The 13,772-nt window shown below is 41.8% G+C and overlaps 1 protein-coding gene across 1 annotated transcript; it reads left to right on the top strand.

The window, feature by feature from the left end:
- The first annotated feature begins 536 nt into the window (after positions 1–536).
- Positions 537–12,596, top strand: ANAPC5 (anaphase promoting complex subunit 5). The gene is made up of 17 exons (XM_042866049.1): positions 537–789; positions 871–950; positions 1,383–1,492; positions 1,859–2,054; positions 3,302–3,368; positions 4,188–4,289; positions 4,682–4,872; positions 5,756–5,837; positions 6,338–6,427; positions 7,317–7,498; positions 7,977–8,112; positions 8,346–8,420; positions 9,175–9,296; positions 10,460–10,567; positions 11,076–11,223; positions 11,823–11,985; positions 12,367–12,596. Exons 1-17 carry the CDS (start codon positions 586–588, stop codon positions 12,579–12,581), a joined length of 2,271 nt encoding a protein of 756 aa, XP_042721983.1. The 5' UTR covers positions 537–585; the 3' UTR covers positions 12,582–12,596.
- Positions 12,597–13,772: the final 1,176 nt, after the last annotated feature.

Here is a 13,772-nt window from a genome sequence, read left to right on the forward strand (position 1 = left end):
AATGGAAAGAAAAAAAGAAAATAAATTAAAAAAAAAAAAAAGAGAGAGAGAAAAAAAAGAAAGAAAAGAAAGTAAAAAAGAAAAAGAGAAGAGAAAAAAAAGAGAGAAAGGCGGAAAAAAGGAAAATAAAACTAAAGAAAAAGATAAGAAAAAGAAAAAGGAAAAAAAAAAAAGAAAAAAAGGAAACAGGGGGAAGGGAAGGGGAGGGGAGGGGAAAAGAAAAGAAGAAGAAGAAGAAGAAAAGGAAAAGGAAGAAAAGGGAAAAAAAAAAAAAGAAGAAAAAAAAAGAAAGAAAAAAGAAATAAGAAAAAAAAATGGGAGAGAGAATTATTGCAGTAATCGGAGCGCTCTGTCTGGAGGCAGGGCACCATGATGAGACGTACGATGTGTTACAGATGGTGCGGTCCGGGCCCCACCGCCGCCCGGAACGTTTCCCCTCGGCTCAGTCCGCCAGCCGGTCCAGAGAGATCAGAGCACAGATCCTCCTCTCATTGGTCACGGCTCCTCTCACGTGACGAAAGCCGTGGCGGTGATTGGCTGGCGGGCGTAGCCGGTTTCCCTGGCGGGAGGCGTCCGGGTGCCGCTATGGCGAGCGTGCACGAGAGCCTGTACTTCAACCCGATGATGACCAATGGCGTCGTGCACGCCAACGTGTTCGGCATCAAGGACTGGGTCACCCCTTACAAGATGGCGCTGCTGGTGCTCCTCAGCGAGCTGGGCCGCTCTGGCTCGCAGCTCGACCAGCTGGAGCGGCGGCGGCTCAACCGGCTGCTGCTGCCATTGCTGCAGGTGGGGAATGGGACCGAGGGGCCGGGGGGGAGGCCTGACTTGTGTTCTGTCGCGACGTGTTGCTCTCCTCATCATCCCCAGGGGCCTGACATGCCGCTGTCGCGACTGCGCAAGGCCATCGAGGAGTGCTGCCCCAACCTGGCCGGCTCCGTGCACATCAGGTGGGCGGCCTTCGTGAGGCGGGGGACGACCTCGGTTGGGTCCTCAGCTCCGGTCTGCCCCCGTCAATGTGCTGTCTCTGTTCAGTGACAGGCGACACAGCCAGGACATGCACGCTCTCTGGTGTCTGGCCCCTTATCTGTGGATAAACACCTTCTCTGTTTGTTCTCATCCAGGCAGGATGGGACCCTGGGCAGCATTAGCTGAGGGGGCAGCCAGCTCACAGCAGAGGGTGGGGCTGGGGGGGCTTTAAGGTCCCCCTCCACCCTCAAGTTAAGTCACTCTTTGATTCTGTGAATCAAACTTTTATTTATTTATTTATTTATTTTGCTTTTATTTGAGTTCACTCATCTATACCTGAAGTAGAGGAATATTGTTTGATGCATAATATTTAAACACTAGAAGAAGTGTTGCTTGTTTGTTTTCCTATTTAGGTTAAAACTCATAGCTGAAGGAGAACTGAAAGATATGGAACAATTTTTTGATGACCTTTCCGATTCATTCAGTGGAACAGAGCCAGAAGTTCATAAAACAAGTGTCATAGGTAACTAGCTGTCATCTCTAAGCTGCTGTTAGCAGCATTCTCTCAAGATACAGCTTTGCTTTTCTTTTTATGGAGGAGTAAAGATTATAATATGATCTTTCTCTTTACTCAAATGTTTCATATTAACCAATAATGTTCTGTAGTGTGTACCTCTTGCTGACATCGTTCTGTGATCTGACAATCTGTGAGTTTTGCCACAAAATTAATTTGAGATTTATACTTGGCAGAACTAAGATTTATCAGTTGGTAGACTGAGATGAGATGCTTAACAACATCTAAGCTTCTGGCTATTATAATGATTTCTACTCTCCTCTCTGCAATAAAACTCCTACAGACCAATGTCACAGCATATGTTTTCCTTTCCAGGTCTATTTCTGCGCCATATGATCTTGGCATACAATAAACTTTCTTTTAGTCAGGTCTACAAACTTTACACTTCACTTCAGCAGTACTTTCTAAATGATGAGAAAAAATGTGGAATTGATGAGAATGATATGGAGCTGACCAATACAGAGGAACTGGATGGGAAAATGGAGAAAGAAGAACTTGATGTACCTCTAAGGTAATCTATGAATACTGAAATCTTTTCTATTATGTCAGCAAATCGGTTGTATTTCAAATTACAACTGTATGCATCAAGGTAAACTTGGGCTTCGTCCAGTTTCTACCCAAGATTTGACCCTGTTAAATGCCTTCCTGCTGTGGAGGAGGGGGAGAATGGGACAGTTATGTCACCTTTAGATTCAGAGGCTCTATTCAAAGGTTCTGTCTTTGTGTTGGTGAAATTGAAGGACTGTGAAGAGGTTGTGTCTGTTCGGATTGTTTTTCCCAGAGTCTGATGCACGCTGGCAGAGCTGGGTGGCCTTTCTGTCTCCTTGGTGCCACCGTGTGGTGGCATTTGTAAGTGGCAGCAGTTCTGCTGTTGCAGAAGATGGCGGTACTCCGTTCTCGAGCTCACCCAGGGAGCTGCAAACTGAAGGCTAGTGCTGCCCACCGTTTGGTCCTGTGCAGCCCACTGCCGAATGATTTTTTCCCATGTCATGTTAGTGTGCAGTGTGCTAAAGCTGTTGGAGAAATCACTTCAGCTTCCACTGCAGGGGAAGCAGAAAGACTGCTCTTAGGAAAAGCTAAGCTTAACGTTTTTGGTTTCTGTTTTTGCCCCTCCCCAAACAAATAAATACGTTCATTGACATCAAATGTGAGAAGCAAACACTGAGCCATTTCACTTGCTTGCAAAGTGTTTCACCGTAAGAATAGTCCTGAAAGTGTTTTGTGTACATGTGTACTTAAAGATGTGCCTTATAAACGGTATTTAAGTAAGCTTGTGTTTATCCAAGCTCTGCTATAGCTTGTGTCACTTAATGGTTTTTAGCATGTAGCTTTATGCTGTATGTCTGGTCTTTCCGTTGCAGAACATTTGTTTGCTGGAGTGATGGATGTGACCAAAATGCCAGTTCATTTCTTTCTGAATGTCTTCAGAAGGGGAAAACAGGGCAAACCATTGGAATATGTCACCGCCAATCTTATATCTGCTGCTTTTTAGTTTAGTTTTCTTGTGTATTTAGGGTAACAGATTGACCACGGTCTCAGTGGGCTGAAGATTGCAACAGCACCATGTGAGATCTTTTGGATTGCTAACTTTGATGTGGCACATTTTACTCTGAATTAAATTTTTTCTTTTTAATTTCCTTTTATGCCTCTGAGCTTACAGTGTCTCATAAAAATTCACAAGGCAGGAGTTCTGATAAAATGTGTTTCCTTGCATTTTATTTCATTGCCCCTGCTTCTAACAGGAGTGCTTTTTAACAGGGAAGAAGAGATATCTTGCAGCGGGCCTCTTTCCCAGAAACAAGCAGAGTATTTTCTTTCTCAGCAGGTATGTTAATTCTGAACAATTTGAGTAAATGATCTGTGACATGACTTCCACCTTCAGTTTTACCCAGTGTCAAGCAGGATGTTTTTTTAAATCTGTAAAGACTTGTTGATTATACTGCATGTAGATGCTCAGTTGAGCTTAAATGTGTTTTCTATCTAAGCATGGGCACTGTATGATGATATTTATGTGAGAAGGTCACATCCATTCTGACTCTTGCTTCATATTTGCTGTCTGCTGAATGTGTAGTTGTGTTGATTATTTCAGCAGATAAGAAAAGATAAGAAAAGAAGCAGAAATACATGAGTATAATTGTCAGTAAATGCTCTGCACACTTAGAGTAGTTTGCTAACAAAATCAAGTGTGTATCTTATGTAATGTTTCACATACATTTTACAAGTTTAAAGTGACTTCTCAGTCCCATTAGGATCCTTACTATTAAAGATTGTTGAATCTGGCATGGATTTACTTTTGTTTAGTTTTGTTCTCACAAAATAAATAAACAGATCAGGAAGCATTCATGCAATTCCAGCAAGCAATCTGTTGAACTAATTCTTGAACAAGAGAAATAGAGCTCTTTCCTTCAAACAGTCCCTCAAATATGCTTTTATTTTACCCGAACTGTCTGATCTCTGGAAAGTGGATGCTATAATGCAGCAAAGAATAAAACTGCCACTTATGTTTCAGTGTCATAACAGAGCTGTTCTGAAATCTTCTTTAATGCTCTCTTCAGGCAGATAACAGAATAACAACCCTGTATCAAAGTATATTCATAATGCTCAAGTTGGAGTTACTTAGCATTGGTTTCAATGTTGATTCTAGGCTTCTCTGCTAAAGAATGATGAAACAAAGGCACTTACTCCTGGATCTTTACAAAAGGAATTGAACAACTTGTTAAAATTTAATCCAGACTTTGCTGAAGCAGTAAGTATCTTTTTCTTCATCCAGAATGGTTGTAAAGGGATTTCTTCGTATTTCAAGGATGGAATTGTTGGAGAGTGGTTTTTTTTTCTATATTGAAATGTGCAAGAAGATAGAAACATGAGCAAGTTGCATGTAAATATTCAGTAATTCAGACCAAAACTCCTGGAGGTACAGAAACCTTAATTAAGCAGAGTGCCTAACAACGTGTCTAGCTTTTATGCATAGCTATAATCCTCTTAGTTTTGGTGGCACTGTGTCAGTGGTGAACTAAATCTACAAAATGTCAGGCCTCGTAGTTCCATAGTCTGAAAACTGTTAGGCGACACACCTGCTGATTTGGATAACTCACGTTCATTTGATTCAGCTAAAGCTGATTTTTCTTCAAATTTCAGCATTATTTAAGCTACTTAAACAGTCTCAGAGTGCACGACGTCTTCAGTTCAACACACAGCCTCCTGCATTATTTTGACCGTTTGATTCTCACCGGAGCAGAAAGCAAAAGCAATGGGGATGAGGGTTATGGCCGGAGTCTGAGATACGCCGCCCTGAACCTGGCTGCCCTGCACTGTCGCTTTGGCCATTAGTAAGTCGGTGTGCTGCACTGCACTGCTCAGATTTGGCTTCTAGGCACTGACAGCTGGACTTTTTGTCCAGTGTGAAAATCTGTTTGAGTGGAGAAGGGAGTTCTGTAATGTGTATTTGCCATGGTTGGGTTGGAATTTTCTAGTAATCATAATTTGTTTGGGTTTGCTTTTATTTTGGCATTTATTTGGTTTCCATAATAACTGGGCCGCTTACAGCACTGTAAGAGCTGGCATTTGTCAGTGTCCCATTGCAGCCTTTTCCTAGGAATTTGAGTTCTCAATTGCTGTATTTCCATAATCTCAGAAAAGTCAGTGGACACAAGTGCTTGTTTCCAGCTATATTCTCGAGAAACTATTGTAGTTTTTCTGTTATACACAAATCAATGTACAGTTGATATGAAAAGAATAATTAAAAAAAGCCACCTAGGGATGGGTGTAACTTTATTGATAAAGCTGGCCTACCCATCTCCATGTATGGTTTGCATTTTTCGACTGCTGCCCGGATGAATCCTGTGGAAGGCCTGGAGATGGCAGGAGATGAGGAAAAGCTAACAGCTCTTTCTGCATAGGCTGATACTTAATGTTGCTCCTTTTCAAGCACTAACCTGGCACTTTGGCATGTACACAGCTTTGAAAGCCTGTGTGGGGATTACGGTTGCATTTTTGTAGTAGCCTGCAGATGTCATCTTGCTCATTAGCCTTGAGAATAGCACATGTTGCTTGATGCTAGATGGAAACCGGAGGCTTTCTCCTTCAGTCATTTAAATCAGTTTTGTTTTTGAGTGCCATATGCATAATTTAGATCAGTACTCTGTACTGTTGTAACACTGTATTTTGAGCACTATGGGAATGCTAATATATTCTTTTTTTGTTTGCTGGTAGTCAACAAGCTGAACTTGCACTTCAGGAAGCCATCCGGATTGCACAGGAGTCTAATGATCATGTTTGTTTGCAGCACTGCCTGGTAAGATAGCCGTGCTGAAATGGAGGTTAGGTCACCTTTGTCTGTGTTATCTGAGCCTTTGCTCAGTGAACTGTTGCAGAACGACTCTTTCAGTAGCATCTCATCAGACAGATCAGTAATCTAAATATGACAGTCCCACAGTGGGGTGATGGATCAAACAGAGCAACAAATGCTGGAGAATACGGAGATCATGGGATGGTTTTGTTGTGATTCAGGGTTACTTGTTTTGGTCAGAGAGTTGCTCAATACTAAGGTCAAAGTTTAGTCTTGTGTGTTTGAAAGAGACAAAGTATTTCATAAACTTTCTCCTTACTGTCTGCTGGATTTTCAGAGTCATTGGCCTTTTCGGCAAACAAAAAGGAGGAAGGAAAGAATTTGTTTACTCTGTATTTTCTTCTATAATTAACATTAGTATTATCAGACTCTGGAGATGCTGCTTCCTACAGCTGACTTTATAATGGTGTTTCTGGGCATTACTCTGAAACCTCTTTCTTTCCTAGAGCTGGTTACACATCTCAGAGCAGAAGATATTTGATAGCTGTGTTCTGCTGGAACACTCAGTAAACAAATCCTTACACTTTGGTTTGCCAGTAAGTCCGTTTTGTTTCTCTTTAACTGTTCTAGGACAAATGTGTGTGTGGGAGGGCTTGTGGGTTGTTTTTTTTTTATTTTGGCTGGTCAAAATCATTATTACAAAATAGGTAATTGGATTTAAACCAACCTGTCTTACGCTCCAAAAATCTATCTGCTTCTATTTGTTTTGACTCTTTGTAGTAATAAATTGGGGTTCATTTGCTTATTGTGAGTGCATTATTGCAAGACTTGCTGTTCTGCCTTCTCACCTGTCCTTTTTCAGGCAGGAGAACTTTGTGGCTGCTAGTTTGTTCCTTTGCACCATTTAGGACTTAGGAACATCATGCAATCTGCTCGAGGGAGGTTCTTAAGCCTCAGCCTTCCCTGAAACTCAGCACTGATGCCTCTGGCAGGGCTTTGAACACATTTTCTTATATAGTTCATTCCAGCTGAGAAGTCTCTTATGGCAGCTTCCCCTTTAGATGGTATTGTGCCCTGTATCAGTTGGCTGCAACGTCTTTGTTGTGAGAACTGTTCTAAAAGGACCTAAACCCCTGATGTTGGGAGATGAGGGCAGATGTGGCCAATTGATGGGAAAGGAAAGGGAAGCTCTGTTTTCACAGCTGTTTAAATGCTGGAGAAATCCAGGTACAAGTCCAGTCATCCTCTCTAAGACTGTGTGGGGGTGTGGAAGTTACCTTTGGAATCTATCAAAATAGCATTCATCTGTGTGTGGGTGTGTGTATTTAAAGAAATGCCTGGAGCAGTGTTCCTTTGTCTGTGCTGAATAACATCACATCTCTTCCTTTGGTTGGTTGGTTTTTTTTTTTTCTTAATTTATGATTCTTGCTCTAGTGTTCTCTATTGTCTTTCAATGATTTTGGATTATTTTTTCCCTCTTCCCAGTACCTTGCTTCCCTGGGAATACAGTCCTTGGTTCAGCAAAGAGCTTTTGCAGGAAAGGCTGCCAACAAACTAATGGATGCCTTAAAAGATTCTGATTTGTTGCACTGGAAACACAGCTTGTCAGAGCTTATTGATATTAGTATAGCACAGAAGACTGCAATTTGGAGATTATATGGCCGCAGGTACTTTGTTTCTTTTAAACTCTTGGGTTAGAGCTCTGTACTTGTTAGCACATAAAGCATTTTGAGTTATATATATAGGTGTAACAAGTAACTGTGTGTCTACAGCGCACTAAAATAAAGCAGTCAGACTGTGATTTGGTACAGGCTGGATGCAATTACTTCCATTCTCTTGTTCACTTAGAAGTCATTCTGGAGAAGAGATTGAGTCTCCGTTTAGTGGTGGCAAATAGTGCCTAAGTCATTCCTGTGTCCCTGTTTTCAGCATTACTGTACTTTGGCCGAGTGCAGCTTTCAGTATGCAGTACTTGATGTGCTTGCATAGTCCCGAGTTCCCAGGCAGCAGCTGTTTTAAAGGTTCTCATTCTCCCCCAAAACCCCGGAGTACAAAGAAAACTTTTCTGTAGACCACAGTCATAACATGAACTTTAAAAAACAGTGTTTGTTGCTTGAAAGCTAAAAGATGTCTCTCTTGCTCAAGCACCATGGCGCTCCAACAAGCCCAAACACTGCTGAGCATGAACAGCCTGGAGGCCGTGAATGTGGGCGTGCAGCAGAATAACACAGAGGCCTTTGCTGTAGTACTGTGTCACCTGGCTGAGCTTCATGCAGAGCAGGTGAGCTTTATGGCTAGATGCACAAAAAGTCATTTGGGTGAGAGGATGTGTGGGCGGTATCGACAAAGTGTGAGACTTGAATCCTTTTTTGTGCTGCCTTTAATGTCTGCACTGGAGGCAAAGCAAATACAGGGCTTGTGCCTGGCAAGTTCTTGCTGTAAAGGCTGTGTTAAAATCAAGGGGAGGGGTGCTTGCCCTCCTCTATTTTTATCAGTGCTGTTTCTGTGTTGCAGGGCTACTTTGCAGCTGCTTCTGAAATACTGAAACATCTAAAGGAGAGATTCCCTCCCAATAGTCAGCATGCACAGGTAGAATATATATAATTTAGCCAGTCTATTACGTAACTGTTATACAATAGGATCTAAATTCCACTGCATCTGAATTCATGTCTTTTCTCCATATGCCTGGGGCCATACGTTTGCTGATTTCATTTGGCTCGTGACCCCACCAGAAGCCACGTGGCATAAACTCTCTGCAAAAACATGAAGAAGATGTGCTGGTTGTTTTAATAGCCTCCTAAGAACAAGCTGCTTGCGTAGAGCTGTAATTAACAAAGGAATACATGTCTGCTTTATGAGCACATGTAGAAATTAAATAGTCTGCGCTGATTTCGAGCTTCAAAGTTCTGCTTAATTAGTGGTAATTATTTTAATACATTACACTTCAGAAATAACGTAGAGGTCATCTATTGTGGAACTGGAGAACACACAAGCATATCAGTCTAAAACATACTGTTTACTTTAAACAGTTCAGGATTCTATGAAATTAGTCTGATTCTCCTTTCTTTGCTGTGGAACAAGTTACTATTTTAAAGCATTAGTCATGATTTCAGTGCTTTTTTACTTAAGGTGTGATCAAATAGGTGAACTGAAGTATTGAAACGTTACTCCAGACCAAACCATTTCTGTTGAGGACTGCAATTTAGTAAAGACAGTAATTGGACAGTGGAGTTAGTTGTGTCTAGACATAAATGTCCCCAGGGGAAAATAAAAGTTCCAACTTGTGGTTAGAAAATGAGCATGTACAACTTCTAAAACTTGTTCCTGGATGTTCTCTGTTTAGCTTTGGATGCTGTTTGATCAAAAAATACAGTTTGAAAGAGCCATGAATGATGGCAGATACCATATAGCAGATTCTCTTGTAGCAGGAATTACAGCACTTAATAGCATTGAAGGAATGTACAGGTAAGTAATCGTGAATCTGCACGTGCTTGCAGGTGTATGCCATGAAGATAATGAAAAATAAAGCAAAATGATTGCTGGCAGTCAGTTATGTTAATGTTCTCCCCTCCCCAGGGTTAATTACTATCCTGTTGTCCAATCTGCAGTGCTTATTCCTTTAGTGTATATCCCACAATCATCATTTTTAGTTGCTTATCTGGGCATTTTAAAATCAGAAGTAACATCAGTGAAATTCCTGTTGCTCTAGAGCTGTAGATTTAGCCTGAGAACACAAAACACTCCTTCAAAATCTGCCATGGTAACTGTGCTCAAGCCTTAGCACAATGCACAGTTTTATATAAGATTGATCTAAGGGATGTAAGGCCAAGTCTCAATTCTGCTACAGTATGAGCTTCAGTTATGTCTTCATCTGTGTCCTAGTTTACACATCTCCAAAGTGGGGCGATACGATTTTTTTTCCTTTCACCTTAATTTGTTCTTGTTTCTAAATGAAAATGTTAGAAATAGGTAGGGTTAAAGCTTGCTGATTGCCAAGTATAAAGAAAATTTGCTGTTGAAAGCAATTGTTTTTTAACTAAAGCAAAACACCTAAAATACAGCCAATGGCAGCGAGCCGGCAGATTGGCATTCAAGCTGTGGGACCTGATGCTTGTCCTTCTGGAATTGGACTGCCTGTTATTCCCTGATCTTTAAAGATACCACACAGTATATGGGTTTGGGCTGCTTTTACACATCTCCCACAGCTCTGTGTTTGTCTCTTATTTCCCTGTTCTCACTTGTTCCCTCTCACGCTTTGTCCTTGTTGGCTTATGCCAATTTTAGCTACCCTACCTCAGATCTGTTTTTCTTCCACAAATAATCACTTGTGCTTTCCAGTTTACATGCCCTCCCACTTCTGCTCCGTTTGGTCCTCGTTTTTGGCAATCTCTGTTTTCCATCTAAAGCTGTTTCATGAGTTTGATCCTTTCTGCCTATGAGTTGTCCAGCAAGCAGTTCTTGGGTCTTGCTTTGCTTGTGTGTATAGCGTGCATTTGTTTTGTCAGAATGCCGTTCTGCAGTCACAAGAAACAGAGGTCACAAAGTAGAGACCTGCTTTACTGTATGCTAAGAGCAGATCATATCTCAAATACAAAGATATCAGTGATGTTTTCTTTCTACCACGGCAGAAAAGCCATTGTATTGAAAGCCCAGAATCAAATGTTAGAAGCACACAAGCTTTTGCAGAAATTGTTGATCCACTGCCAGGAAATCAAGAACACCGAGATAGTGATTAGGTAAGAATGCTTCACTTTCAGAGTATTAGAGCCACTTTGCAGTGATTGGAATCGGCCATTTCAATTTGTCTGTGTGCAGACTTCACTGGTGCTCAGATTACTTAAAATGATTTGGGGATTACAAAATAATTTCATATGTTACAACATGGCGTAGAGGAATCCTCAAATCATTACGGGATTGGAACCTAGTAGCCCTGTATAAACTAAAAGGTAGTAAGTTTAAAGCTTCATGAAGATTTATGGAAAAGGAAAATAATGGATGCAACATAAATGGAAAGTAGAAACATGTATGTAATTGTGCCTGTACTACAGAGCAGTTACTGTTATTCCCTTCTGGTCAGGAGATGGCATCTCCTCTTAAGAGTGCAACTTAAGTTTATTGTATATGTAGAAATGTAATTCCTAATAAAATCAATATTGCTGTGGGCACAGTAATTGTTTGGGAAGCAAGTGGACATCTTTCATGAAAAGAAAACAGTTTGTGGTTCTCTCCCTCTCTTTTGGATAGTGTGCTGCTGTCAGTAGCAGAGCTCTACTGGAGATCTTCGTGTCATACCATTGCTTTGCCTGTCCTGCTGCAGGCTCTTGCCTTCTCTCGAGAATATAGTCTGCAATACTTGGCTTCTGAGACCGTGCTGAACTTGGCTTTCTCCCAGGTATGTTTGATTTGTATCTTCTCAGGGTCAAAGGGCATTTTTTGCTGGGGATTTGGATGCTGTTTTTACTCCTGGGAAATTTAAGAACATAACCTTGTTGGAATTAAAGTATTGATTCTGGTGAAATATGTTCTATATGTAAAATCTCATGGGGAAGCTGAAAGTTGAGTTCCATGTTCATCAGTAAGATGGATATCTATTTTATGTAATTAAGCAAGCATAAATTGGCCCTGCCTTCATTTCTCCAGTTGTTATTTTTATGCTGTTTGTTTGGCTTTCTAGTAGCACAGTTTGGCATGTGCCTGAATTATAAATAATGCTTGTCATGGAGTTGGGTTACGTTGGTTTTTCTGAGCTGGCAGGGACCCAGTTGTGAGCACTGACTGGGGTGGAGAAGCCATGCCAGATCTTCTCAGATAGTAGTTCATGTCTGCTGATTGGTTCTGATTTACAAGACGATCGTGGGGTAAAAAATAACATCCTTGTCTGTAGCATTTCTGTGTTAGAAACAGATTTGGCTTACGGGTTATGGCTCTTCTGAGAAGCTGCTGCTCTCAACCATGGATTCTGGTATTAGAACAACAGTGTTTCTCTTTCAGCTGATCCTTGGCGTTCCTGAACAAGTCCTGAATATTTTGCACATGGCAATAGAACCTGGCTTGGCCCATGGAGCTGTGCTAGACAAAGGCTGCGCCATGTTCTTGGTGGCCAAGTGTCAGGTGGCTTCTACAGCTTCCTACACTCAACAAAAGAAGGCTGAAGGTAATAGGGGTAACTCTCCCTTCTGAAACTGAGCTCCATTGAAAAGTGCTCCCCAGTGTGTATGTTTAAGTCCAGCTGCACAGTCACTGTTAACAAAGTTTAAACAATGTAATGGAGTGTGTTAGCTAGTAATCAATTAGGAGAATTAATTAGGAAGTAGTTGTTCAATAGATGCAGTGTTTATCACAGAACGTTGTTTATCTGCATATTCAACACCTGTACTTTGCAGCAAAGATTGAATAACAGAAACTAGCTGATGTTGCTAAGACACAAATTGTTCTGAAAAGCTGAGGAATTTGTAATTGGGTCCTTAGAATTGAGCTGTATTGCTTGGAGTTGCTGTGATATCGTTCTCTATATGGCTGTCCCCTTTTCTCCCAGCTTTGGAATCTGCTATTCTGAATCTGAACGAAGCTAAGACTTACCTTGCCAAGGTGGACTGCAAAGAGCAGCTCAGAGATGTTCTTTACTTCCAAGCCCGGCTGTTCCACACCCTAGGCAAGACCCAGGAAAGGAACAAATGTGCCATGTTGTTCCGTCAGTTGCACCAGGAACTGCCCGCTCACGGTGTCCCCTTAATAAATGCCTTCAAGTGAAGTGTTCAGAGATGAGACGTGGTTGTTTTCCTCTTTTGTACAAATGTCTTTTGACTATATTTAACCATCCGTGTTTCAATAAATCATGGTGTTCTGTGGAACAAGCCTGTATGTTGCTCGCAGTGACGTAGGGGAAAGTATAGGTTTCCATCCATTTCACTTCTAGTCTGTGCTTGAAACTAAGAATAAGAATTGAACATAAAAAAAGACTCTTGACTGCAACACAAACACGCTGAGGGGAGCAGCACAGTCACGATGAAATAATACCTGCTCTTAGTGGTGACGTATTTGGAAGCATTGCTGGCTTTGTGAGCTCAGGTACAAAAAATAGTGGAAAATGTAGGCGAGGCTTGTGTGCTTGGTTTCAGTGGTACAAAATGGAGAGTCTCAATGAAAATGGTTCCTTGCATTTAACCTGTCTACAGGCACTGTTTACTTTTCAGAAACAGGTGGTGCTGGCAGAAGGGAAAAACAGGATTCGGTTGGAAAGGTGTAATGGTGCAAAGTCCCAGCGCTGCTGTGTTAGATGTGTTCTTGTGCAAAGAGTGGCTGAGAAACATTAAGTGTGCTGAACAGGAGCCCTCGCTCAGCTGAAACGGGTTTGTTTGGCTCATAGGTGCTGGGTATAATTGATCTGAGCTGGCTTTGTGTATGAACAAATGAGCACCACAGCTAACCTTGTGAGAAAGGACTGGCAGCTCTGTCCTCAGCGGGCCGAGTCCCTTCACAGTGCTACTACATAAAAGCTGCACATCATTAGTGTAAACAATTGAAATATCCTGCCAGGAAGTTCTAGATGAGCCTGTGGTATTGTTAGCCACGAGGAAGCAAGTTCAGAACTAAACGTGACTGCTGGAGCTCAGCCACGTGTGGCTGGAAGCACTGAGGTTGAAGCACGGGTGGCCCATCAAATCTCGTTAATTACTGCTGTGAGAGGGCTGCTGGAAGGTAATTGGTGCTTCCCCTTATTGAAGTGAGAAGTCAGCAGAGTTGCCAGGTGGGAATGCTGATTTTAGTGGCTCATATCAGTCGGTGCTTAAGAAATGGATCCATGGAGTTGGTCCATTGTTGGGACGAGAGATAATGGCCTGAAGTTGTGGCAGGGGAGGTTCAGGATGGATGTTAGGAACGATTCCCAAAGAGTGGTCAGCACTGGCACGGGCTGCTCAGAGACGTAGGGGGTCACCATCC

The sequence above is a fragment of the Lagopus leucura genome, unplaced genomic scaffold (genome assembly GCF_019238085.1).
Source record: "Lagopus leucura isolate 7727_CA_CO unplaced genomic scaffold, USGS_WTPT01 Super-Scaffold_806, whole genome shotgun sequence".
Taxonomy (NCBI): Eukaryota; Metazoa; Chordata; class Aves; order Galliformes; family Phasianidae; genus Lagopus; species Lagopus leucura.

Excerpts from the sequence above, each read along its gene's own strand:
- ANAPC5 (XM_042866049.1), top strand. The coding sequence starts at position 586 with ATGGCGAGCGTGCACGAGAGCCTGTACTTCAACCCGATGATGACCAAT. Across the intron at positions 790-870 it reads TGCTGCTGCCATTGCTGCAG|GGGCCTGACATGCCGCTGTC; the intron begins GTGGGGAATGGG and ends CATCATCCCCAG. Across the intron at positions 6,428-7,316 it reads CCTTACACTTTGGTTTGCCA|TACCTTGCTTCCCTGGGAAT; the intron begins GTAAGTCCGTTT and ends CCCTCTTCCCAG.